The sequence below is a fragment of the Aedes albopictus genome, chromosome 3 (assembly GCF_035046485.1).
Source record: "Aedes albopictus strain Foshan chromosome 3, AalbF5, whole genome shotgun sequence".
Classification (NCBI taxonomy): Eukaryota; Metazoa; Arthropoda; class Insecta; order Diptera; family Culicidae; genus Aedes; species Aedes albopictus.
The window spans coordinates 344,972,178-344,999,613 of record NC_085138.1 but is presented as its reverse complement, the minus strand read 5'-3'; the positions used below and the strand labels follow the sequence as shown (position 1 = coordinate 344,999,613).

At 41.0% G+C, this 27,436-nt stretch overlaps 1 protein-coding gene across 3 annotated transcripts; it reads left to right on the top strand.

Moving 5' to 3' along the window:
• The first annotated feature begins 443 nt into the window (after nucleotides 1-443).
• On the top strand, nucleotides 444-27,436 carry LOC109432691 (merlin). 3 transcript variants are annotated; one of them, XM_029865080.2, is made up of 6 exons: nucleotides 444-1,482; nucleotides 10,190-10,417; nucleotides 10,476-10,925; nucleotides 16,634-17,073; nucleotides 17,133-17,263; nucleotides 27,033-27,436. In XM_029865080.2, exons 1-6 carry the CDS (start codon nucleotides 1,054-1,056, stop codon nucleotides 27,050-27,052), a joined length of 1,698 nt encoding a protein of 565 aa, XP_029720940.1. In that variant the 5' UTR covers nucleotides 444-1,053; the 3' UTR covers nucleotides 27,053-27,436. The 3 variants fall into 3 exon arrangements, with proteins under 3 accessions (XP_029720940.1, XP_029720937.1, XP_029720939.1); XM_029865077.2 differs by having other exon boundaries at nucleotides 17,133-17,339; XM_029865079.2 differs by lacking the exon at nucleotides 27,033-27,436 and having other exon boundaries at nucleotides 17,133-18,474.

Sequence of the window (27,436 nt, the reverse complement as noted above, 5' to 3'; positions counted from 1 at the left end):
AAAAAATCTAAAACTGAATAAATAATTAATAATGCACGGAAAAATAATGTTTCGGAAAAGTGAATGGTTCAAACGTAAGAAAAACAGTATAATATATTGTTACATAAAAATCGAATGTAAATGTATAGTAGCTACAATGTGCGAAGCTTTTAGTGAACCATTTCATTACAATATACATTATTGTAGCTGGTACACTGTATGGTGCAGGAATGGTTTTCACCAAACACCCTATGGTTAGTTTTTATCCGGGTTGTTTTGTACCTCTTTTGTCTGACAATTCTCTTTACTGAAAAATTGCATGCAAAATGGGGAGATTCGCCGAGGTTGATTCGGCGAGTTCCATTTCGATTCCGACACACCTCGCATAACTCCGACATTTTCTGCGACTGGATTTTTTTCCGTGCACCGAGCGTTCTCGATCTGTCAGTCAAGCGCGAAGAAGAGAAAAAAGTCCAAAACTCCCTTTCAAAAACTCTGCAGATCAGACTGAAAAGTTATTTACAATTTTTATTTTGTTCAGATTTCGTAATTTTAGTGCAGTATTTAAGGGTAAAAAGTGTACCAAATGCTTCCGCGAGTGCCAGAGAACGCGATTAACGTGGAAAAGTGTCGAATCTAGTGTTTTCCCGTGAAAGTGAAGGGCAACAAAATTGCTGCGCCCCTCTCTAATGCGATGAAGAAGTCCTAGAATTTTTATTTTTCGTCTTACCCAATCTCATCGCCGTGAAGAGTGGCAAAAGAAGAGCAGCACACCGTCGCCAAGAAGAACGGGTCCGATCGTCCGTCGGTCGGTAGCAAACCTAAACGAAAGAGTCTCTTGATGAGATCGCTGGTGTGTAATGTGTATGGTGTTTGTGTTTACGTAAAACGGGTTTCTTTTTGGTAGGGCGGATTCGTGCCAACTTTTCTGGGTCGCCCCTTTTCGGAAGAAGTGGACAGTGAAGTTGCGAAATAGGAGTTGGTTAGGCTCCTGCGAGGGAGACCACATCCGGACCAAAGTGTGCTAAATTGGATTCCGAAAGCAGCATATTCGGGGCGCCCCCGTCCGGGAGGATGATGGCTCCCTTCCGGCGCAAAAAGTCCAGCAAGGAGTTCCCGGTCAAGGTGTGCACCTACGACTCGGAGCTGGAGTTTCACTTGGAGCACAGGGCCACCGGAGGGTTCCTGTTTGATTTGATCTGCCGGACTATCGGCTTGCGGGAGACGTGGTACTTTGGGCTGCGCTACATGGATAAGAAGGGCTACAGCTGTTGGCTCAAGATGGACAAGAAGGTGCTGGACCAGCACATCAATCTGACCCCGGAGGGATGTGTGTTTATGTTTATGGCCAAGTTCTATCCGGAAAACGTCGCCGAAGAGTTGGTCCAGGAGGTGACCCAGCATATGTTCTTCCTGCAGATTAAGGAAGCGATCCTCTCGATGGAGGTCTATTGCCCACCGGAGGCGTCCGTTCTGCTGGCTTCCTATGCAGTGCAAGCCAAGGTATGTAGTGTAGATGTTAACATAGTTTTTTTTTTTAATATCGGGGTTGTGTGCTAGTAGTGGACCCTGCGCCTATAGTGGACCCCCTTCAGAAAAACTCAAATATAAATGCCCAAATCAACTGTTTCCAGGCAAATTCCACCGGGGGAACATCAATTACATTGCTACACAGCAGTTCCTGGCAAACAAATGACCCAGTGGCCGCAACCATCGGTTATTTTAACTATTTAATGAATGTAAACACTCAAAAGGGTCCACTATATGCACACTCAGAGAGGGTCCACTATAGGCACCGTCGGCGGCGTGACAGCTAACATGGAAATCAAATGAGGGGTCCACTATAGGCGCCAAGATATTTGTAAATAATCCTATAATGGACCCCAGGGGTGTCCATTGTAGGCAACATCGATGCGTATTTTCGAATGCGTATTTCACTGGAATAATTTATAAATGTTGTATGTTTGACGGTCTTAACATAAAGAGGGGACGTGGAACTTGTTAACCCTCAAAGCCCCAGGACAAACTTCTTATTTTTAATCGTCTGATACTCAGGATCTGTAAAATATAAAAATAAGCGGTTTTCACTATGATCGATGGGAAGAGTTGTACTTCATGTAAGAGTAGTTGTCAAACCGGAAGTCCGCGTTTGAACCTGTTTTTGCACCGGAAATAAGTGTTCCCTGGTGCAATGTTTTGGCGAGTCGTTTATTAATCTGGTATATTATAATAATTCTGACATCTTTATCATCTTGAAATGGTAGGCCAACGCAAGAACACAATGCTGAGGCTGCTTTCTAGCATAAGTTGCGTCTGAAACTTTGTCCCAGGAGTGTACTTCCGGTAGGACTCCCTAAGACCCAATTTCGTGATCAAAATCATTTTGCACCTGAAAAGATGATTTTAGAAGTTTGGTGTCTATGAAGAATTTGTTCCGTATATTTGAGCCCTTCTTTCAAAAGTTTCACTCATGTGATTAATCCACCTAAAATTCAAACACGGGTCATACCTTTAGCCAACGAGTTATTACTAGATCATTGCATACTTTTAGGCGTTTATCGGTTTCTGACCCAATTTACAAAATTGATTCCAATTTGTAAAAGCACGCTTCGCTAAGATATTAAAGGCCAGATTTAGATTCCACTTTGATTGATCTACCGAGAATTAACAGCTAATCATTGAAAAAGTAGCCAAATGGCAGCTGTAGAACATATCGCCAAACATAGCACCAGGGAACACTTATTTTCGGTGCAAAATCAGGTTGAAGCATGGACTTCTAGTTTGACAACTAGCCTTGCATAAAGTACAACTCTTCCCATCGATCATAGTAAAGACCACTTATTTTTATGTTTTACAGATCCTGAGTATCAGCCGATTAAAAATAAAAAGTTTGTCCTGGGGCTGTGAGGGTTAAAAAAATCCACTTTGGAACAATCCACTGCCTTAACATAGCTAAAAAGCCGCAGAAGTAAATTTCGATGGCTTAGGGGGTCCACTACTAGTACCCAAACCCTACCTAGATCCCATATGAGATATTTAGAATATCTTGATTTGTCTTTATTCCAGAGACTTTCAGCCCTTAGCTGGTTTGTCTCTACAAACAAAAATAGTTAAAAAAAAATAATTACATCATTACAATGTATCTCAATGATGTTGATGTCTGGACAAATTGTGTTAAATTTGAAACACATTAAGGATTTGTGAGATATGCCTTCTAAGTCTATTAAACTATTTACCATACTGGGGTAAAAACTGATGTAACGGAAACGAGTCAGTCTAAAAATTGAAATCTTGTCGTCGAGTAATGACAAAGTGAAGCAAAAATTAAAGGATCCTCTAGGTTTGAAGAGTGAAAGTTCTTGTAGTTTCAATAGTTCGTACAAAACATATGGAGGAATTCCTTGAGTAGTCGCTGCAAGGACTACTACTTATTTAAAAAAAAATCGCTTTATTGATTCTAGTCGTGGAACCCATAGTTTCTGGTAGAATTCCTTGAACCGGGCCAAGTGTTCTTTGGATAACAGTCTGTCGTTTTTGCCTGGAGATTTAAAAAAAAATCTTAGATTTTTTAGTTGAACTGAAAAAAAAAATAAAATCTTTGAAAATAACATCTGGAGCAATCCTGGTAAATTTTTGGTCGAATGCCTATGATTTTCAAGAAAAAAAATTCTAAATGAGTGAAATAATGCAAACAAAACCAAAAGAAGTGTTGATCATCGACACCATGTCGATTGACTTTTAGATGAAATTCATGAATTTTGAGCCTTATGGGAGGTATGCACTTCAAACGGAATCGCTCAAGTAATTTTCGTTCAGTGCATTATTTTTCCGTGACCGGAATGGTAAAGAAATTTAACACAGCAAGCCCCATTTGATTTGACGTTTCGTTTCAGCTCCGTACTAGGATCCGGAATAAAGCGACGCTTTATTATTTCTTGAGCGATTCCTTGCCTGAATTTTCCACGCATCGAGATAGGCCAAGAAATTTCTTGCGATTTCCGTACTACCCATTAACGGTGGAATTACAAGAAAATTCTGAAAGTGTTCCCTTTCAGTCCCTACCGGAACCGATTGCGAAGTATCCGGAAGGGACCAGACCCATTTTTAAATTTATTTTTTCGACACAGTGTTTTTGGCTTCTGAATAAAAATTCATGAATTCCGAGCCGTCGAACGAAGGAGTTACAAAAAGATCTGAAATTGTTCTTTGGGGGTCCCTAGGGGAACCGATTCTGGCCTACTACGTCACCGGAACAGGTCCAGCCTTCTCAAAACTGCTCATCTTAATGTGTGCTGGAATAAAGAATGAAAAATTTATTCAAAACTTTACCATGTTTTCCTAGAAATGTCCATTTTGGGGTAACCTACCCTAGAACATCAGAAATTATTCTTTTCCTCTGAGAAACCAGGATCCCGGAATGGACCTGCATGTGGTATATGAAGGCCAAAAGTTCTGAAATGACTTCTAATGTACCTACCTACTTTTGAAATTAATGGAAAATAATGTGTCGTAAGATGGGTTTAAAAGCAATCAGAAATTGACCTCTTCCTCGACGGAACTAGCAGGGTGTCCATCTATCCGGGAAATATGGGAAACCCGAGAAAACCCCGGGAATTAGAAATCACCGGGAAATACACGGGAAATTGTAAAAGACATCGGGAAAAATCTTCATGGTACTGTACTGCCCATGATAGCATATCAGTCCCATATTTCCTACGTCTCCTATTAATATGGGACAATTATGCGATCATAGGCAGTGTATTGCATTGATGACAATCGAGTTTTGAATAGACTGATATCAACATTAACAGAATTGCCGGCAGACAATATTTTTAGTCGGGCAGTCTGAAGAAAAATGTCTGAACTTAAACTCAAAGTTACGTGGAATTTTAGGAGAAAATGATGCATATTTTAAAGACAGACATATTTGAGGTCTTCGATTTTATAAGGTAATACTGGCATACCTAGATATTTTTAATTTTAATCATTTATTTTCAAAGGTTACCCATGACAAAACAGTTCAGTTGCATAATAAGCAATTATCATTGATAGATCAATCCAAATTCTACTAATGGTTTCATTCGAATTAGATTTTCAAATAATTGTTTAAAGCTATGGGAAATTAAATTCCGTATTTTTTCATCAAAATTTGAGAGTTTTTTTTAATTGCAGGATTGACACATAATTATTTTGGCACAATTTGAGTAGGTCAAGTTATACCTAACTCAGGGTTTCGTCAAGAAATTTTAAAATTTTCATTAAGGCAGCGTCTATTTATTACGGAACGCTAAAATCGAACTTTTCGACCCCCCACCCCCCTCCGTAACGCTTCTTTGTATGAAACCCCGAAAATTTTTGTATGGGCCGTAACGCTTGGCCATACTCCCCCCCTCCCCCTAGAGCGTTACGTAATTTGTGGACGGCGCCTAAGTTACATTGCACTTGAAAGAATTTTGATTTTATTTCCACCTGATTGCCTGTGTTATGTTCATTTTAGCTCCGTAGTTTTTTTTTTGTCATAATACTGTCTTCATGTATATTTTGGAAACAAATGTATATTAAATGTTGAGGAATTTTCGTAGTTTCTGGTTGATCTCGACAACTTCATATAAAAACTTCTGAATACTTCTTATGCGCAATTTTCAGATTTATAAAAGATTTCCCGAAGGACTTTTTGAGTGAAAACCTTGACAGCAGAATTCTAGCGATAATTCTGAGAAAAGTCCATGAAGGCCCTCTCAGGATTCCTGAACAACTCGGTTACGTTTAACTTTTCTGCTTGATCCCTTAAAAATTTGATACCTTTGACAGAAGTCAATGAAAGTATATTGAGAAATGCCTGACAGAAGTCATGGGAAAGGCGTACCTAAACGCTTCTATACATACAGATTTTGGAGGAACTTCAAATCAAAATTTAAAGAAAAAATCTGAAGATTGAGTACAGCACAGGAAAATATAGCGAGTTTTCCAAAAATAATTTATGGTATAGTGCAACTCCTGAAGGACTCTCTCATGGAATCCCATAAGAAATTTTTATCGGATTTCCTGTATAGTATATGCAGAACTCGTAAAAGAGTCTTCAACGGAATCAGCGAAAAAATGTTTAAAAGTTTACCTAAAAACCTATTTTCTGCATGCATAACTGGAATCCCCGGAAGAGTATCCTATAGAATCCCTAATATTTTTACAGCAATATTGGACAAACACAGAGTTTTAAGTTGTACAGTACAAGATCATGATGGCTTCCAAGCTTTCAGAACTATTTCTATGGCAAGAAAGCGTGTCCGTAAAAAGTGATTGAACAAAAGTTATTGCAAATTGACCAAATTTGTCGAAATCAACGAAAAAAAAAGTTGTACATATATCAATACTTTTTTGATTGTTCATCAACTGTTCCAATATTGAAACAAGTAGTTGGCAGTTGGGTTTACCTAATGAGATTGTATCGAGTTCGTCGAAAATCGATGGTGCTCTAGAGCAACCCTGGGAAGTAGAGGAATAATGTTTGATAAGCTTTTGTATGTAGCCAGCCGCATCACCAGCAGTCAGTTCGCGATAGAAGCTTGGAACAGTGCGACCGTGCGTATTCGTTTGTTTATTGCTGACTGCACCCCAAATTGGACTATCACACTATTTTTGATACGCCTAAAAAGTGTGATAAAAGTGCACAATTGCCTCGGATCGCCTCAACGTCTTCAGTGCACTTATTCCTTGATTTACAAGGAATAAGTGCACCGAAGACCCCAACTCGATCCGACGTGGTCCAGCGCTGCAATCACACTTTGAAAGTGTGTGCACACCATTGTGTCAGTCCAATTTGGGGTGCAGTCAGCAATATGTTTTATGTTTTCTTTTGCGATCGGTCTGGAATTTACGATAGGCCTACAAGCTTGTCAATAGAGGTTTGTGCGGGTGAATTCATTTGAGTTTTGGTTTTGGATTTGTGCTTCGTTCGACAACCAACGATGAGGATAAATGGAGGCACATGAATGAGTCAGCTCGTTTCATGGTATTATTTACTGTAAAAATTTAAAGTTTTTATTGTGAAGTAACATATTATGATACTGTTTCTGCAATAATCGTAGACGTTATTTTTTCGTCTGTTTAGTCTAATTTTTATGTTCGAGGCGCCTTGTACGCCTTCATTGACGATCAGAGATCTTATCGATCTTTATCGATGGAAAAATACATAAACATCATTTGAAATTACATTTACATAACATCCTCTGGATGAACAAAAGTATTAGTATACGATTTACTGTCCGGTGTGGATGAATGTGTTTATTCGTTTGAGATTAAACAATGCCCCAGAAATGCTGCTGGGAATCCTTCAGAAATGTCTGGTGAGAACCGTCCTGGAATTGTTACTGGTGTCTTCAGACAATTATTGCTGGGCATCCTGGAAATTCCTGGGGGTATCCTGAGAGCTAATACTGGATAAGCCAAGCTGGGAATGCTTGCAAAACTCCAGCAAGAATTCCTGGAAAAATCTCCGTAGGGTTTTATTTTTATCTGGAGGAATCCTTGAAGAAATCCCTGGTGAAATTACAGGAGTAATTTATTGAGGAATTATTGAAAAAAAAAACCTGAATACATTTTAAGAGGAATTCCAGCAGGCGTTTCTGTAAAAGTTCCAAGAGGATTTCTGGGATGAATCCATGGAGAAATCGCTTGGGCAATCACTAGCGAGTTGATCACTAGCAGAATTTCTAGAATTTCAAAAGATGTTCTTGGATCAGTTTTTCGAATACTCCCAGGAGGAATCGCAGCAAGAATTTGTGGAAGAGTCTCAGGATAAATTCATAAAGAAATCCATAAAAAAATCCCTGGATGGTTCATTTGAGAGAATTTTAGAGGAATCCCAACAGGCTTGGAGGAACTTGAAAATGATTTCCTGGAGGAACCCTAGAACGGAATCCTGGAAGGTTCCAAGGAAAAATATCTGGAGTAATCGTAGTAAACGTTCTTGGAGCGATTCCAAGAGGAATTCCGGCTGAAATCTTTGGAGAAATCCTCTTGGACTTCCTCCAAAAATTCCTACTGGGATTCCTTCAGAAAATCCTCTTGGGATTCCTCCAGTAATTTTGATGTGATTGCTTCTTGAATTACTCCAGTGATTTCTATAGATACTTTCACAAATTTCTACATAAATTCCTTCAGGAATTCCTATTAAGATTTCCCCAGGTATTTTTGTTAAGATTGTTAAACATTTCCAGCTGGGATTCATCCAGTATATTTGCTTTTAGACGTCCTTTATCAGAAACTCTTTAAATCTAATCTCCTTAGTTCAAATAATACTCAATCTTAGCAAAAAACTGGGTATTTCGGCAGTATTCCGGGAGAAATACTAAGAGAAATCACAGGAGGAGATTTAGAAGATCCTTGGAGAAATCTCTAAAGGTATCACGAAAGGAATTTCTGGAGGAATCCTGCACTGAGGAAAAATAAAGTTCGAATTCCATAAGAAACGACTATGAAATTTAACCAAAAGAATTTATTATGCATTTCATACGACAGCACTATCAAAGATTCAGCCAGGAGAGTAGAATGAGTTCCATATTCTATTCGTATGGTTTTCATAAAGGCGTCGTATGAAATTTATACATATGTGTTATAATCGAAATTTATACATATGTGTTATAATCGTATGAACCTCATAATAAGCTCGTATGGTTTTCATAAAGTATGAAATTCATAAATATCTATTACAAGCTTCAATTTAAAATCGTATTAATTTTTTTATTATGACTTTCATACCATTTGAGAATAATTTTTATTATATTTAGTTGTGATATTTTGTGATTGTGATTTTTAGTGAAATCATTTCAAATGAGGTTACCAGGCCGACACGTACATCAAAGTGGAAAGTATACTTGAACGAGATGACTCGCAGTGTTAAAATACATTGAAGTAATTTCAATCATGTATTTTTCACTATTGATATAAGAGTCGAGCTGTGTCACCTAACCCCACTAATGAAACGAGCTCAAGTAAATATCTTTTGGCATAATCTGTGTGCCAAATTGGTTGTAGTTAATTACTGTTATTATATTAGTATTTATAATAAAAAATAAATAGAACATTTAAACGGCGTATTCCTTTGCACCAATGTTGTTGTCTTCGGCGGGTGTCTCTGCAACCGGCTCCAGGATCTCACTTGTCACAACCAATATGTTGGAGAGATTCTATAAAATAATCAAATTGAAAAATTAGTACATGTTTACATAAATATCGAGATAAAACTTGCGATTTGTTTACGCCATTCTGTAATCCACTCCCAGGACTACCAGATCACATCGTACCGCCAGTGTACATCCGCCTGAGACAACGCGTTAAACATTTGCTGTTTTAGCCATGTAATGAGAGCCGCTATATTCACGTCACACTCTATTTGGAGTATTTATTGTGATAATATTTATAAAATGGAATACATTTTCCTAAATAACTTCGAAAATAGCTAAAACATCAACCGGAATTTTCAATTTTGCGACCAACTTCTGTTCAAACGCCATCTTGTTTTATCCGAGGGAGAGTTGGGCGACGTTCATAAGAGAGACGTATGATTTTTTTCACACGAGAAGGGTTCGTATAAGTTTCATACGAGCGTCGTATAGAACTTCATCGCACGTCGTATAAATATGAAACCTTGATCGTATGATTTCCATAAGAAGCTTATGGAAATCATACGCATCGTATGAAATTGTTTTCTTCTAGCAAATTTCCTTTTCATATATGAAAGGCATTATGAAAATCATAATTTCGGTTTCCTCAGTATGTTTCCAGGCAGATGTAGATCAAAGCCCAGGTATAGTCCATGCTGTGTTGATGCAGCTTCACCGTCAACGCTGCGTTCTGTTCCTCCATTCCATCCGGTTGCTTCAATGTCCAAAGTCGTACCTTGGCGGTCGTGGGTATCGTACATTGGTTATGATGAAAAGATTTTGGCGCATGTTGAATCAACTTGACGTGGTAGCGTCACGATAGGTTTTAACGTCGATCAACCATCAGAACGTGACCAATTTGCTTCCGTTTGCTGACATGACCTTCAGATGTCCCGGAATTTCTCCTTTTGGGGTCTACCTGAGCGTTTACATGTCCTAGATATTCTTGCTTCCTAAGTATGCGCGTTGATTATGCCCAAATTATAATAAATAGTCGCACATCCTACTGTATGGCAAAATGACTTATTATACGTTCCTTCTTTTTCCAGTACGGCGATTACGACGAGGCCATCTGTAAACCGGGTATGTTGATCAGTGAAAACCTACTACCGCAGCGAGTGATCGACCAGTACCAGATGACGCCGCAGATGTGGGAAGAACGCATCAACACCTGGTATGCGGACCATCGCGGCATGTCCCGTGACGAGGTAGAAATGGAGTATCTGAAAATCGCACAGGATCTGGACATGTTCGGGGTGAACTATTTTCCCATTACGGTAGTTACGGTTTCATTGCTCTAGTATGGATAATGTTTAATATTTTTCTATATTTCAGAACAAGAAAAACACAGAAGTATACGTGGGCGTGACGGCGCTCGGTCTCAACATCTACAGCAAGGAGAACAAACTGACCCCGATGACGACGTTCCCGTGGAACGAAATCCGGAACATCAGTTTCGACGGGAAGAAATTCTTTGTCAAAACGAACGAAGAAAAGGGCAACGTGGCCACCACGTTCTACTCGGAGAAGGCCCGCAACAACAAAGAGCTGCTGGATCTGTGCGTCGGAAACCACGAGCTGTACATGAAACGACGCAAACCGGACACGATGGAGATCCAGCAGATGAAGGCCCAAGCCAAGGAAGAAAAACACCGGCGCCACATCGAGAGGAACAAGCTAGCGCGGGAGAAACAACTGCGGGAGGAAGCCGAACAGGAGAGGGCCAACATGGAGAAAAGACTGATGCAGCTGCAGGAGGAGATGGCTGCTGCCAACGAGGCGTTGGTAAGTTCGGCTGTCGGGAAACCAAAATTAGGTACTGTGATGTCTTGATGCCTCCTAACCAGTGCTGAAAATCTAATTTTGGTGAATCTAGATTCAATCGTCTACGGCTCATTTCAGAAGCTGGACCTGAAAATATGCCCTTAGATAAACTTATGCGGCTAGACTAGTTCTACAAGAAAGTCATGAAAAAATCGCTTTCACTCTAATATCTATAGACTACACATGATGAATATCAATTTTTTCGAAGGTAGTCGATGATATTTACCCTAAATATTTTGGATAAAGCGGTTTTCCGTGACTTTCTTGTAGAACTGGTCAAGCCGCACAAGTTTTCATATATGTACCATATTTTCAGGTTCAGCTTTTGAAACGGGGTGTAGGTAATTGAATGTACATATGTCGAAATGACATTTTCAGCACTGCTCCTAACCCTTGAAAAGGGTAGTCTGAGAAGATCGAAATGTACAATTTTTAGTAAGATTATTACAGTAGAAAATTCAAGGATCAAGAATTCTAGGATTTCTACAGGAAATTTCTTCATCATTCGTTGCAGAGCTCATTTGAAAGTATTCGCTAGGTTTTCATACTAGTTGTAGATTGTAGAAGGTGAAATTAGGCATGAAGGCGATATATTAACGAATACATCGAAATGCTTGAAGCGTCTGTGCCATATGAACCCGGAGTAGAACGGCTTGGTTGATGGTTCACGGGATCTTCCCTTAAATATCCATTAGTCATTATGAAACAGTTCCTGAAAGTTCTCCTGGAGTAACCCCTAATAGATTTTTCTATAAAATTGAGGATAATTTTTTACAAAATTATCAAGAGAAATTTCTGCAGAAATATTTGTAATCTTTTGCAGCAGCTCATAAACATATCTCTTAGAGATATGTTCCAATGAACCTCCTCGATGAATTACTGAAGGAATTTCGAAAAACAATTCTTAAAAGAATATTCCTGAAAAAAAAACGTACTGCAGGAAACACAGAAGATACTTCTTATGATGGGGCTTTTTTCGGATTTCGCTATCGAATATTTGAATGAATGTTGAGAAAAAAGAATCTCCAAGAACAGTATTTGAAGAGGGAAGGAATTTCTTGAAAACCAACAAAGGAATCCCTGACATCAGGAATTCAAGATCAACCCAGTGAGGAATCGCTCATATAATTCCTGAAAAGATCTCTGTTGCATTGCTCAAGATTACTGAAAGAAGTTTCTGAATAAATTTTTGAAGGAGTCTCCTGGAGAAACCCGTGAAGAAAAAAAAAACCTACCGGTGGAATCCCTAAAGACATATCTTCTTTCTAAAGGGTTCTTGACGATATCTTCTGAAACAGTTTTTGGAGAAATCTTCGGAGATAATTATTGAAAAAACCTCACAGAGAAATCTCTGGAAGAATCTCTTGAACGAATCGATTACAAACTCCAGAAAGAATCTCTCATAGGAATATTCAGCACACCCTTTAACGGTAATCGCGGATGGAACCCTAAAGGCATTTCTCCTAGAGCAGACCATGCAGGAATCTCCTTTGGGAATGTGTCATGGAATGTTAGAAGAAATCTTAGAGAACAACCTCTGATGGAATATCGAAGAATTCTTGCCGAAATGCCTGGTGGAATTCCTGAGAGAATTCCTGTAAAAACCTCCTTGAAGAATCTCCTAGGCCAAACTTAAAAAAAAGTCCTTCATTCAGAAGAATCCCAGAAGAAATTTTCTGGAAATATTTGTTGAAAAATCCTGTACAGAAAACCATGCAGGAAACACCTGTAGAAACTCGTCAAGGTATGTCTCATAGCATAATCTCTGAAAAAATCATTGAACATTTTTAAGTCAATCTATTGGAGTTTCATCTGCAACATCTCCCGTAAGATTTCTTGACGAAATCTCCAGGGACAAAATAGAAAGGAATAGCTGAAAAGAATCCTTGAATAATTCCTCAAAGAAAATCACTGAATGAATCTCTAGGAGGAATTTATAAAGGAATTTCCAAAAGCCATCTCTAAAGGAATCTCGAGGATTTTATTTTTTCGGAAGATTCCCTGCAAAATACCCACTTACCATAAGAGATGAACCAGCCTAGGGCTGAAAATCTCTTTAATAAAGTTATAATAATAACCACTTACCATAAATAATTGAAAGAAATACCTCGTGGAGAAATCCGTGGAGGAGTCTCCTTACAGTTTCAAAGGATTTTGGTGAAATCCTATGGTAAACCACTGAAGAAATGTCCATGGTTCTTGAAATACCAAATGAAAGAATCCTGAAGGGGTCTGCGTGAAAAATCTTTGAAGAAACCTCCTGAAGAAACTTAAGAAATGTATTAGGGAATCTCTTGAACAAAGTTTTGAGGTTTAATCTTAAATCTTTTGGAGAAATCTCTGAAAGGTTAGGATGAACCTTACAGAGATAACTTTTACGCAATTTATGGAATAATCATGGAATTTTTGAAGGCATCTTCAGGAGCAAAATAGGAAGGAATCGCTCATAGGAATCCTTGAAAATTTTTCTAGGAGAATCTCTATGAGGAATTTATGAAGGAATTTCCACAAACAATCTTCTAAGGAATTGTTTTGGATGTTTTGTTTAAAGATGTTTGTCCTTTTTTTTCACTCAAGAGATTCCATAAAATACTCTGAAGAATAAAATACGCTCAAGAGATTCCATAAAATGCTTTTGAGCGAATATCTGGTGATGAAAAAATCCCTGAGCAACCTGGAGGAATCCCTCAACGAATTTTCTGAAGAAATCGTAAAAGAAATCTCCCAGTTGAGTCCTTGAAATAATTTCCTATATCATACCCAAATGTTCTGAATTGGTCTCCCGGAAGGTTCTTTGAAGAAATCTCCTAGAGCAACTACTGAGGAAATCTTTTGGGAAATCTCTAGGGCAATGTTTAATCTTAAATCTACTGGAGAATTCCGTAAGATTCCTTGATGAAATCTTCTGGAGGAACCCCCCTGAGCAAACTTTTAAGCTATTAATAAAAGAATCTGTAAAATAATCTCAAAAAGCAAATCAAGGGATCGTTCCGAAAGGTATCCTTGACTTTTCTCTTTAGAAATCTCAGAGTGAATCTGTCCTGGAATTTGCGGAAGCAATTTCTCAAGTAAGAATTGCCTGAAATAAAACTTTTGAAGCAGTTTTCTAGGGAAACCCCCATTCATCATGCAAAGTTATTGAAGATATTCTCTTGGAAAAATCAATGAAAAAGTTTTGACCTCTTGAGCGAATCTTTGGGGGAAAAATCTATGGAAACCCCTGAAAGAATCTCCAGAAAGATAATCCTTGAAATAATCTACTGTAACACACGAGAGAGTCCTGAAACGATCTCCCGGATGAATCTTTGAAGGAATCTCCTAGAGAGCAACTACTGCAGAAATCTCTTGGGGAATCTCTAGTCTAGAGCCAAGGATGGGAACACTCACTTACAAAGAGTTACACTCACTTGCAGTTTTCTCAGCTCAGAAGCTTGCAATCAAGAAATGATGTATGGACGACTTTTGCCTTGTGGTTTCGTCTAAAACTTTGCAGAATAGTGTAGGGGTCGCAAACACATACCCAGGTCGTGAGGGAGCTGCGAAGGCAACTCTCCACGAGGTGAATGTAAATTACACTCACCTCGTGGAGAGTCGCTTTCACAGCCCTGTCACGGCTTTGAGATGCGTGTGCGACCCCTATTCTATTCGGCAAAGTTTTAGACCAAACCACAAGGCAAAAGTCGTACATACAATGTTTCTTGATTGCACGCTTCTGAGCTGAGAAAATAGCAAGTGAGTGTAACTCTTTGCAAGTGAGTGTTCCCATCCCTGTCTAGAGCAAACTTTTAGATAATCCCAGAATAGATCTTCTAAAATAAATTTTAAGCAAATTACGTAAACAAATTCAAAGGAATCTTTTAGCGCCCCTTGGGATGCATTTTCTGAAGATTTTAGGGTATCATTCCCTTCCTTTCTGAGAACTCATTGCGATATCCCTAAGACAATTTCGCAGAGTAGTCCAAAGCAATCTTCGAAAGTATCTTTTGAAGCGATCCCTGAAGGAAACTCTTTGAGTAGTCTTTGAAATATTATTTTTAAGAAGGATCCCTGTGCCATTTTTAAAATAGGGTAGGGCGGGGCAAGATGAGCACCCTAAGGATCACGTTGAGTTTATTGAAAGTTAACACAATTTTTCAAAGTACCTCTCAGTAGTTCTCTTCTATATCTTGTTTTCTATCACCCATAAACATGGGAGGGTTAAAAATTCACAATAAGGATGATTTATTTGACTAAACAAAAAAGATGTTTTATGGTCAGTTCGAACATGCTACAAGGCAAGACGAGCACCCCCACGGGGCAAGAAGAGCACTTCATTAAAATCCCAATATTTTAACAATAAATTGGTCATACACTGATTGATATAGTGAACCTTGTGTATAGCTATGGTATCACGTTCTAAAATTATCATTTTTTTTCGATTATTAAAAAAAAATGCGGTTTTATAATACTTTATACAAAATGACCCGAAAAACAATAAACGATTATTAGGTTGCTTATTTTTAGAAATTTACTCAACCAAATAGTTGCAGAGGTTACGGAAACCTATGTTCGGCACTATTGAGTGGATTACAATAATTTCAAAATATTTTCTATATTACCATCAGGGGTGCTCATCTTGCCCCACTATAGGTAAATAACTAAAATTGAATAAATTTTAATGTTTGTTTTTAGAAAATATTTTCTAATGTAAATTAAAATGCTTTGCAGTAAGCTAGTAATGTTGGCTGATAACTAGAATTATGGTAAAAATTTGATTCTGACATAAAAACCTTATTTTATTCTGATGATTTCTTATAAGAAAATGCTAAAATTCCATGCTATCGACTTATTTGACAATATTGTTTAATTCGTTCATTATGAAGTACCTTTTATCAGGTTTACAAACAGGATGAACATTATTCTAACGGATTATGAAGTTGCTTGGGCAAAATTCATCATAAAAGTAGTAAAACGGAGGGGTGCTCATCTTGCCCCGGGTGGCCATCTTGCCCCGTCCTACCCTAAATATCTGGGACAATCTCTGCAGAAGTAAACTTCTTTAGAAATTTGTTGTAAAATGCTTGAAACAGAGATCTTTTGAAACAATCCTTAAAGTACCTGCTGGTGAGTCTTGGAAGATTCTATTGGTTAACGGCAACACAATCTTAGGTTTAAAAAACGACGTTTCGACACGCTGATAATGTCTTCCTCAGGGGATTCTCGTATCGTTAGTATTAAAAAAAAATCGCGTAAGCCTAAGATGTTAATCAAGAGAGTCAACCTTACAGTCTATTTCCAGCAGCAATGTTTCCTGGAAGATTATTTTATGAATAGAATTCCTAAAATTCCTGAAGAAATCTTCAAACTTTTGAATCTCCTTGAAGAATCCTGAAAGAATTCTTCGGTCGGAATTCCCCTAACAAGCCCAGGTTAATCATCAACCTCAATCTATTTTTTAGGCCTACAATGTAGCAGGAATTTCGAAATCTAGAGTGGCCGTTAGCAAAACAAAACATCACACGAACAGCTATTTAGAAAATCTAAACGAGGCTTTATAGGGATGTTCGTAGATTCTAGGAAGAAAGAATTTCATATTCCAAGAAGAACGAATTGTAGTTTCTTAAAAAAATATTACTTATGGTAGATGATAGATTCAAGCAATAGTTTTCCCCCACTCAACACATTTCCAGCGCCGCAGCGAAGAAGCCGCGGAACTGCTCGCCGAGAAGAACCGACTGGCGGAGGAGGAAGCCCTGCTCCTCTCGCACAAAGCCCTCGAGGTGGAGCAGGAGGTCACGCGGATGCGGATGACGGCCCGGAAAACCGAGGAGGAGAAAATCTACCTGGAGCGGAAAACCAAGGAAGCCGAACTGCTCACCGCCCAGATGATCGAGGAATCCCGCAAGCGGGTAATGGAGACGGAAAAACTCAAAAACGAACTCATCCACGCCCGGGTCGCCGAGAAGGAGGCCAAGGAAAAACTCCTGAACTTCCTGAGCCGAACGTCGACCGAGTCGATTTTCATAACTCCGTCCTCCTCGCCGGAAACGCCCGCCCTCGAGAGCAATACCTATGACCTAATGATCGACGGCGACATGGACCAGCTGTCACTGGAGATCGAGAAGGAGAGGTGAGTCCGTTCCATTTGAGATTCTTTTTACAGAAATTCTGAAATCTTTCGCCACACAGGGTGGAGTATCTGACCAAGTCGAAACAGGTGCAGAACCAGCTCAAGGAGCTCCGGTCGGAGATCGAACAGCTGAAAATCGGTGAAAAGCAGTCGCCACTGGACAAAATTAGCGCCCAGCAGACACGCCTAGGTGAGAACAAGTATTCCACCCTGAAGAAGCTCAAATCGGGCTCGACGAAAGCACGAGTAGCATTTTTTGAGGAATTGTAAGTGACTAGAGAAAGGGTTCGCACAAAACCCGTACAATCTCTTATTAGCTAAGTAGTACTACACAAAACACACACACACATTTAACGATACCGTATTACGCCTTGCTGATATGCCTACATAAGTGCCTATATACATAGTGAAAGTGTCTTGTGGACTTCTTTGCGGGGAGAGGATGGGCGGCGCGTGCTTGGCTGAGCCTCTCGTCACTAGAGTTACACTAGAATTGAATTTACCGAGTTCGGTGTTGAAACCGAAATCTCAACCTCGAAGTCGATATCTCCATTCTAGTGTTCGTGACTGTAGAAACAACACACGTTTTGTTTTTGGCTGTATCGAGTTCAGTTATTTTTGGATTGTTGAGTTCTCTTGTTTTGTTGTACATGGCTTGACATTTTGTACTGTATCATTTGTGGTACCTAGGTGTAGATTCATCAGTACTGGCAGGATCCTAAAGAGTATATTGAAGCATGCGTTCAATGGCGTCAAACATCGTTGGATTTGAACAAAAAAACAGTAGAACAGTACATCTTTGCATGCTAAACTTTTCCATCACAGGAAAGTAGACGCTGTTCAATATAACGGCAGAGTTGTGCCAGATTATTTTTACGATAGGACAACTAATAACTCAGCTTATGAAAGAATGCGTTCGGAACTAAAAACCCTGATAAATTGTGTAAAGGTAAAACATCTTCGTAGTTCTCCTCGTTGCCAAAATATGTATTTCAAACGGTTCAACCGGAACCAACTGAGCGTCGTGTGTAATAGCGATGCGATCGATCATCTTCTGTAGTAGTACTAGCAGTATAATAGTGGTAGTAGTTGAATGCTAAATAGTCAAAATCAATTCTATTGCGTCGTCATAGTCGCTTCCGAACGAGAAGTAGATATTTAGACAGTATAACTTTTATTTATGCCTAGCCTATGATACGTGTACGAAGACGATACTTTCCCCCCTACTAGAGACAATTAGATGTATTTTATCATGTTTCCATGTAACAGATTGCATCCCATAGATTTTGCTGTTTAATTTAAAACATCAAATTCATCATCCGAGTAATTGTCACATTTATTAGAGTATTTTACGGAGCGGTTTTATTCTAGGCGTAAATCGACGAAGGATTGTGATTCAGTTTTGATATTTGTTTTTTTTTGCAGATGACTAACTTTATCGAAGAAATCTTGTATTACCGTGATGAATAGAGGTTGCATGAATCACATTACTTACCAAAATGAATCCCGATCATGTGACTTTTCCCCCTCTCCACTAACAAAAACTTCTTCCCGTGAGGTGATCTAGGTCTCTAGTAGCAACCTACGTCATACTAACATTCCTTCCCTTCCTCGATGACCGTAAGGACGTTGCCGGCGCCGTAATTGACCTTATACAGTTTATTAGAACTCTCGAAAATGCACATTGAGAGCGGTAGCTGCTCCGTTTGTTGCTTCCTTGTGAAATTTTGAATGTTCTGGTTAATCACGGAGTAGCAACTACGAATTTTGACGGTCATCTATGTTTAGCTCATGATCAAATACCTGAAGCATATTGAAAGCTGAAACTTAGAATACTGTGGATGAGTCCTTGTCGGAAATTGTTATAGGCATCAAGCATCCCTGAATTGTTTGAATGATACGGCCTTGGTAGTCTAGTGGCTACCGCTTCTGATTCGTATTCGGAAGGTCGTGGGTTCAATTCTTGGCTCGTCCATTTCCTCCTACTATATATCTTTCTATCTACTCTTTCCCTTCACTCTACATATACAACTCATGTATATTCACGTGTTCATAGCCATCGCTAGAACCAGAATCGTTTGAAAAGCCTTTCTCTTCCTTCCAGCTTTCGCAGCACAGTGTTAGTCTATCAGATAACGCCCACAAGTTATGCACTCTTGCGAACTGTGCCGCATTAGCTTCATAGTAATGTCGTTTTCGTGTTTGCGGCGGTGCTACACCGCTTCGTGCTACACTTTTCGCTGAATAAACGAACATTTTCGGTGCAGTTGCATTGGTGTGCGTGTATAAACACCAAAATATTGACAACTTTGCAAACGCTGATTGGTGGACACGGTGTGCACCTGCTACACTCCCGATTTTTTGAGTGCTACACTATCATGCGCGGTGCAGAAAAAGTGCTGCACCGGTGTAGCACGAAAATCAAAAACGAACACTTTCGGTGCAAAAGTGCTTACACCGTTGTAGCACCACCGCAAAAACAAAACGACATAATAATCACACCAATCTATCACCTTACGCCTGGCATCCACGCACCAATGTGTGAACCCTCTGCAATCCATATCCCACCAGCACTCCTACATCCATGAATTTGTGCAGCCGCAGAGGTCTGCTGTAGATACAAACGATTGCAATAATCATTTCCTTCCTCTTCCCCACATTGACCTGCAACCTGACGTGGCAGGCGCCATTGTCGCCTTAAAATAGACGATCACTAACGCTCACTCAGTTTCGAGTGTTCGGGTCATGTTGGATATCAACACGTGACAGCTACTCGTATTAAATTCGCATAATTTATAGTGAATTGCTAACCGATAAGTCCTAAAACGGTGATCGCGTGCCAAGTTCGGTGTGTGCACCTCTAGGCAAAAAGGATTTTTAGTGAATTTGCAAGACATTGACTGTGAAAATCGTGTGAAAAGTTTATGAAGCTGCCGCCGCGCGGCTGGAGATACTCACCAATACAATTGCCGTGCTGATACACTATATATTGATCAGTGGACCCCGAGTGCAAGTCGGTGTCAAAATCAGACACAAATTCGGCCCACGATATTTTATCACGTGAGATCGAAAAAGTGAAGTGTATCCGAAAAAGTGTCAGCAGAGCCTGGTCAAATGACCGGAAAACCCCCCGCCATGATGGCGGGGGCCTCAAATGATCCAATTGGATCCCAACGATGCGGAAGAACTCCTGAATGGATGCTCAGCAAGGACGAGATGGGACAAAGCATGGTTCTGGTGTTAAGGTGTAGAGTTCCGGAAAACGTAACGGACGACCCTCAGCTCCCTGAGCCGTTCATCATTGGCACGTCTGTTGAGTTGGCAATCGGCGTTAAAGAAGCCCGAAGCGTAAAAGCTTCTCGCGAGGGACGCGGTACGCGCTATCTTCTTCGCACCAATTCCAGAAACATCGTTAGCAAGCTCACAAAGATGACGGAGTTGACCGACGGAACGCCAATCGAAATCTTCCCACATCCAACGCTGAACACGGTGCAGGGTATGGTATATGAGCCAGACTCTATCAACACGGACGAAACAGTTATCGCGAAAAATTTGAAATCCCAAGATGTACAAGCAGTCCGGCGAATAAAGAAACGAGTGGATGGTAAACTCAAAAATACTCCACTGCTGATTCTATCTTTCCACGGCACGGAACTTCCAGACCATGTGTATTTCGGACTACTACGGATTGAAGTGAGAGCGTACTACCCATCACCACTGCTGTGCTTCAACTGCGGAACCTACGGTCACCCACGGAAATCATGCAGTCAACCTGGTATCTGTCTACGATGTTCGTCACCACTTCACCTCGCAGAAGGAGAGCAATGTGAAAATACCCCTCACTGCTTCCACTGCAGGAAAGATCACTCCATAAGGTCTCGGGAATGTCCCAAATACAAGGAAGAAGATAAGATCATCCACATAAAAGTTGACCGAGGTATTTCGTTTGGCGAAGCAAGGCGCATCTACAACGAAGAAAATAGGAGGGAGACTATAGCACGCGTGATTCAAAACCAACTCAAACAAGAGATCGCTACGAAGGACCAATTGATTGCATCTCTGCAAAATCAAGTGGCTGAATTGGCCAAAGAGCTCGCTTCTATCAAATCAGCACTGCGTGAGCCACAGCAACCGCTCACCCAAACCACCTCACCCAAGGAAACTCAGTCATCCGCGACAACCTCGAAGACGCAGCACAAATCTAGAAAGGACGAAAGTTTTGTCTCACCACCAGCTAAAAGGAAAGACAATCGTGACAAAGGAACTGATAACAGCTATCGTACCCGGAGCAGAAGTAACAAACGTGAACTCGGGATGTCGGCAACAGGTGATCTTCGTGGCCGCATATCAAACCACTCCGATGCGAGCAGTAGCGGAACCAGCTTGACTTGTAACAATGGCTGAAAACCCCTTCATAATCTTGAATACTGACCTGGTTCTACAAACGGACTTGAATTTGGAAGAACAACATTTACCTAAAGACGCAAAAACGGACCTCTGCAATGACCTAATGGAATTCGAATTTGGACAACGATCGAATACCACGCTAGACTACACCATCCTGTGTAAGCAGTTTGAAGCATTACCAAGCAATATTGTATCTGACGCCGTCGCCTACGACAGATACAACAACATAAACTGTGTGCCATCCGCCAGTTCTGCATCTTTTGAATCGCCAAGCGCGAGGCTTACCACGTCGACCCTGACCAGGGATGTCCCGGATTCGTCCGATGAGCCTCTGGCGGCAGTCGACGTGGGTAAGTCGTTTTTAACGGCAAGTACCTCCTCAACACACTCATTCCAAGAAAAACAGTCACTCTGCCGAAACCTTTCCATTAATTTAGGGCTCAACACGTCTACTACTCAGCAAAGAAGCACATCTACATCAAGCAGCCCAATTCGCGGGCGTGCTCGACGAGGGGAGGGAGAGCGTGTAGTAACCTCCCCCCTTCCTACACCGGAAGTGGATGTCTGGGGGGACAGGAATGGGGCCTGTCACGAGCGCCTTGCATTGCCTACTACCTCCTGGAATCCAGTCGAGTCGAATGACAACTGTACCGACACTACAGACGCTGCAACCGGCACACACGTACACCCAAGGTACTCACGTTCGAGGCCCGCATCTTCTGGCGATACAGACTCTTCGAACAATCATGAACGCACCACCCCGTCCTTTGCGATGCAGTGGAATATATGTGGCCTCCGGTCACACCGCAGTGAATTGCAAATGCTAGTTGCTAAACATCAACCTATCGTAATCTCTCTCCAAGAAACGAACATAGGCAATCGTCAGCTGTCGACAAAATTCCTCGGAAACAGTTACGACTTTCTGTTCAGCCACTGCTCGAGCCACGGGCGACAAGGCGCTGGTTTGGCAATTAAAAATGGAACGCCTTTCCAGCGAATGCAAGTTCAAACTAATCTACAAGTCGTTGCAATTCAACTCTTCGTACCGATGAAAATTACTGTTGCTTCGGTATACCTGCCACCAAGAGAAAAAGACGCTGTTTTCTTACTGGAAAATCTCTTGAAAGAGCTCCCTAAACCAACGTTGCTTTTGGGAGACTTGAACGCACATCACCTCGCTTGGGGAAGCAAAATCGGTTCTTCTATTACCGAAGCCAAGATAAGAGGTGAGAGAATTCTGGAACTAGTCGTTGAAAATGATATGGTGGTGCTGAATGACGGGTCTCACACGCGAATAGATCCAGCAACTGGAAATTCACAAGCTCTTGACATCGCAATGTGCTCTTCGTCGGTTGCAGCAAAGTTCAATTGGAACGTTCTGGCAGACTCCTCAGACAGTGACCACTTTCCGATCTTAATCAACTTGCTGAATGCCTCAAGTGAACCGCGCTATCGACCAAAATGGGCTTACGGAAAAGCCAATTGGGAACTCTTCGAAGACCTCATTAGCGAAACGATTCGCCCGGGAAATTTCCTGTCAGTAGAGGAATTTACGAATAGGATCATTGCAGCAGCGGAAGTATCCATTCCGAAAACGTCGGGCAAATGCGGACTCAAGTCAGTTGCATGGTGGAATGAGGAAGTCAAACTAGCTGTCAAGCTACGACGCAAACGATTACGTGCTCTTCGACGATTAAGCGGTGAAGACCCCAAAAGAAATGAAGCACTGAAACAGTTTCAGGAAGCCCGCGCAAGGTCTCGTAAGATCATCAACGACGCAAAACAACAAAGTTGGGAAGACTTCGTCGAAAGCATCAATCCCACGAGTTCAGCAAGCGAGGTGTGGAACAAATTAAACAGACTTCAAGGAAAGAAAAGTGGAAATAGACTGACGCTCAACCTCCCGACCGGGTACACCAACGATGGAAAGGCAGTAGCAGAAGCATTGGCTGACGAGTATGAAAGTAAATCATCTGACTCGAATTACCCTGACAAGTTTCGAAGGCAACACAAAACAGACTCCAATATCTATGTACAATGTCAACGACCACATCTTCATAAGCAGTACAATGTAGACTTTTCAATAGAAGAACTGATGTGGGCTCTTAATCGCAAAGGGGGTTCCTCAACCGGTGCAGACAACGTTAGTTACCCAATGTTACAGCGTTTACCCATATCCTCGAAAATTTCTATGCTGGAGTTGTTCAATCGTATCTGGGACAGAGGGATGTTCCCCGAAGAGTGGAAGCTTGGGACAGTAGTACCAATTCCTAAGCCGGATGCGGACCGCAGCAGGCCGGACGGCTACCGACCGATATCTCTGTTAAGCTGCGTGGGTAAAATATTCGAGAGAATGATCAACCGCCGTCTCATTACAGAGCTTGAAACCAACAACAAACTAGACCCACGTCAGCATGCTTTTCGGTCAGGCAAGGGTGTTGACTCTCATCTAGCTCACCTAGAACACCTGCTCAATTTCGATAACAACGAGCATGTCGAGATTGTAGCGCTCGACGTGTCAAAGGCGTACGATACAACGTGGAAGCCCGGCATCCTCCGCACTCTGAAGGAATGGAAAATTTGTGGGCGCATGCTCAACATTCTCTCCAGCTTTCTTGCCAACAGACAGTTCCAAGTTTCAGCAAACGGATGTACATCCAGCCACAGGAAAGCGGAAAATGGAGTTCCGCAAGGATCAATCCTGTCGGTTACGCTCTTTTTGGTGGCTATGCAACCCATATTCAATCAAATCCCAGGAAGCGCCGATATTTTATTGTACGCGGATGATGTTGTTCTCGTGGTAAAAGGGACAAACAGCCAAGCAATCCGACAGATAATGAGAAAAACTGTCGCTGCTGTTACAAAATGGGCCGCTAGTGTTGGATTCTCCATCGCACCGTCTAAATCAAAGCTACTGCATTGCTGTCACCAACGCCACCGGAAACGAGGACGAGCAATTCAAATCAACAATACCCCCATTCCACTTGTTCGAAAAATGAAAATACTTGGAATTTTGGTAGATTCAAATCTCAATTTTAAGCAACATTTGATGTCTGTCAAGAACAGTTGTAGCAAACGGATCAACATCCTGCGCATTCTAGGATGTCGATTGAAGAGAAGTAGTAGATCCGTGCTACTCAAGGCAGGATCAGCGCTCATCATATCAAAGTTGTTTTATGGCCTAGTGCTCACCAGCACTAACATCGACGACATGGTACGGCTACTATGTCCAACATATAACGAAGTAGTGCGACAGTCTTCCGGAGCCTTTGTATGTAGCCCCATTCCGTCCATCATGGCGGAAGCTGGATGCCTACCATTCCGTCTAGCATTAGTGCAACGACTAGCGCAGCTAGCAGTTAGACTTCTGGAGAAAACGCCAGCTGCAATCAACTATCCTGTGGTATCCCGAGCCAACCATTATTTCCAGCAAATCACAGGTTGCACTTTGCCGAAGGTTTGCCACACCCTCCGAAACTCTGATCGAGAATGGTTCAACCATCCCCCATACATCGACAACCACTTCAGGAAACGTATCAAAGCCGGTTCTAACGAAAGTGTCGTATTACCCACGTTCCAGGAGCATATCACGAATCATTACCAACACTATGAAAAATACTACACCGACGGCTCCAAAGATATTGGCTTCACTGGAGTAGGGGTAGTCATGGGAGATGAAGAAGAAAGCTACGCTCTACCAGAAATCTGTAGTGTTTTCTCGGCAGAAGCTCATGGTCTTCTTACTGCCGTACTCAAAGCAAGCTCCCAAGAGAATACAATCATTTTTACCGACTCTGCTAGTTGCCTAGACGCCATTCAAGGCGGTCGATCTAAGCATCCATGGATCCAATGCATAGAAAACACTTTGCACGAAAAGGGCATATCTCTGTGTTGGATCCCAGGCCATTGCGGTATTAAAGGAAACGAACGAGCAGACACCCTAGCGAAGCAAGCTAGACATAAGCAGAAAATGGACATCTCATCGCCGGCACAAGACGTTATCAAAGCTACCAAGCGAAGCATTTGGACTGCATGGGAGTCTGAATGGCACCAAACCCGTTCACATCTGAGACAGATCAAAGACTCACCAACAAAGTATCCAGATCGCAAATGTGCTTCCGAACAACGCATCCTGACACGACTTCGAATAGGACATACCCGCATGACACACTTGCACCTAATCGACGGAAATTCTCCACCAACATGTAGCTGTTGCGGGACACACCTAACTGTCCAACATATTTTGACCGACTGCAGGAAATATGCCCAACAACGGATCGACTGTGGGATCAACGGCTCCATAAACGATATCCTAGCATACAACGCGCAACGCGAAGCAGCCATCTTAAAGTTTACTAAACATAGTAACATTAATAACGAAATCTAAGTAAAATCAATGTAAAGTAAATTAGTTAATTTAGACACGAATGCCACTTAAGTGGTAAAGTGTCTTAAATATATAGTAATAATAATAACTAACGCTCACACATTGAAGATGTCTCCTAGCAGATATCTCATTGGTTCCTTGTGTGCGTATAGTTGGTCTGGCGATACTGGGGTAGCATCCGCGGGCGTCCAAGCTCAAGCATCCCTGTATTCTCTGAATGATTTTTTTTTGTGGAAAATCTTTAAATAATGGAGTCTATAAGTAGAATCTCTTAGAAAATATGCTTTTGAGGCACAATTAAAGAGTATAGAGTAATATTCGAGGTTTACCCAAATATGTTGAGGCACTGAAAGTCAACATCAGCTCAAAGACTTCAAAAATGCTGTGAAATACTTTTCCAAAAAGCAAAAAAACTGTTAGTTGGGTAAAAACGTCAAAATCGAATCACTCCTCCTTGATTTACGCCTAGTGTAAAATACCGAACAACAAACAGAAACAGACAACTACTTCTCTTACGGTTAATAGCAGTCCATCCATTGTAATGCTAATCAGTTCTTATCGAGATACATTTAAAACGCCTATTATTAGCCTAATGCGCAAGCAGCAAACTATACAAAAAAAAACAATCAGATGCTTATTTCTTATACACCGAGTCTTCTTATAGCAGAAAGGATAACTACATTTTTAAGTCGAAACAGCAGAATAAAGTCAATAAAAATGTATTTTTTGTGGTTTCTGAATCAGTACACCGTCAGTTTCAACTTCCGTTTTTATTGTTTCTTGTCATCATCTTCATCATTCGCTGTCATCATCCAACCAACCACATACATTTCGGTTCAAGGTAAATGGTTCTGTTTGTATTTCTTGTGTGCTTTCTTTCGTTTACTCTTTTGTTTGTGTTCGTTTTATCTTTTTTTTTTTCTATAATCTAATTATTTCTTTAATTTTAGCGTTTTTTTTATTCCTAAAGAGTGTGTCCTGCTTGTTCTATTGTGTGGTTGGGTCTCTGTCCATCATATGCGTGTTTGCTGTTTCCCGTCTACTAGTAGCTGAAGGCCACCTGTCGAGCTTCGCTCTACGCTTTTACATCAGCATTTTACCTTGCTCCAATCTGTACAAATTTCACTAATCAAATTCCCATTTCGTTGCGGCATTTCCCACACAGAGAACCGGAAGAATCGATAGCATAGCATTTCCCGGAGTCTTCATCAATCAACCAACCAAGCGAAGCAAACGGGTGATTCCCAAGGAAGTGCAATCTCGCATACATACTCTCACTATTGCCACACAAGTTGCCGCGCGGAATGTGCGCGGTAGCGAACACACATTTTGCCTAACGTAGCGTAAGAATCCAATTCGATCAACAACAACGAGGGGAATTGATCGGGGCCAAGACAAGAAGTGCCTTTGAAACGCACAAACTGACGCGTTGTGACAACTCTCGGAACTCTGGGTTGATCATCGAGCGTTGCCTTAATTTTATTTTGACATTACGGAGCTGATGCTTCGGGACGGATTTCAATTTTAGCTGTGAATAATACATTGATTTTCTACGATGAAGTTTAGTGA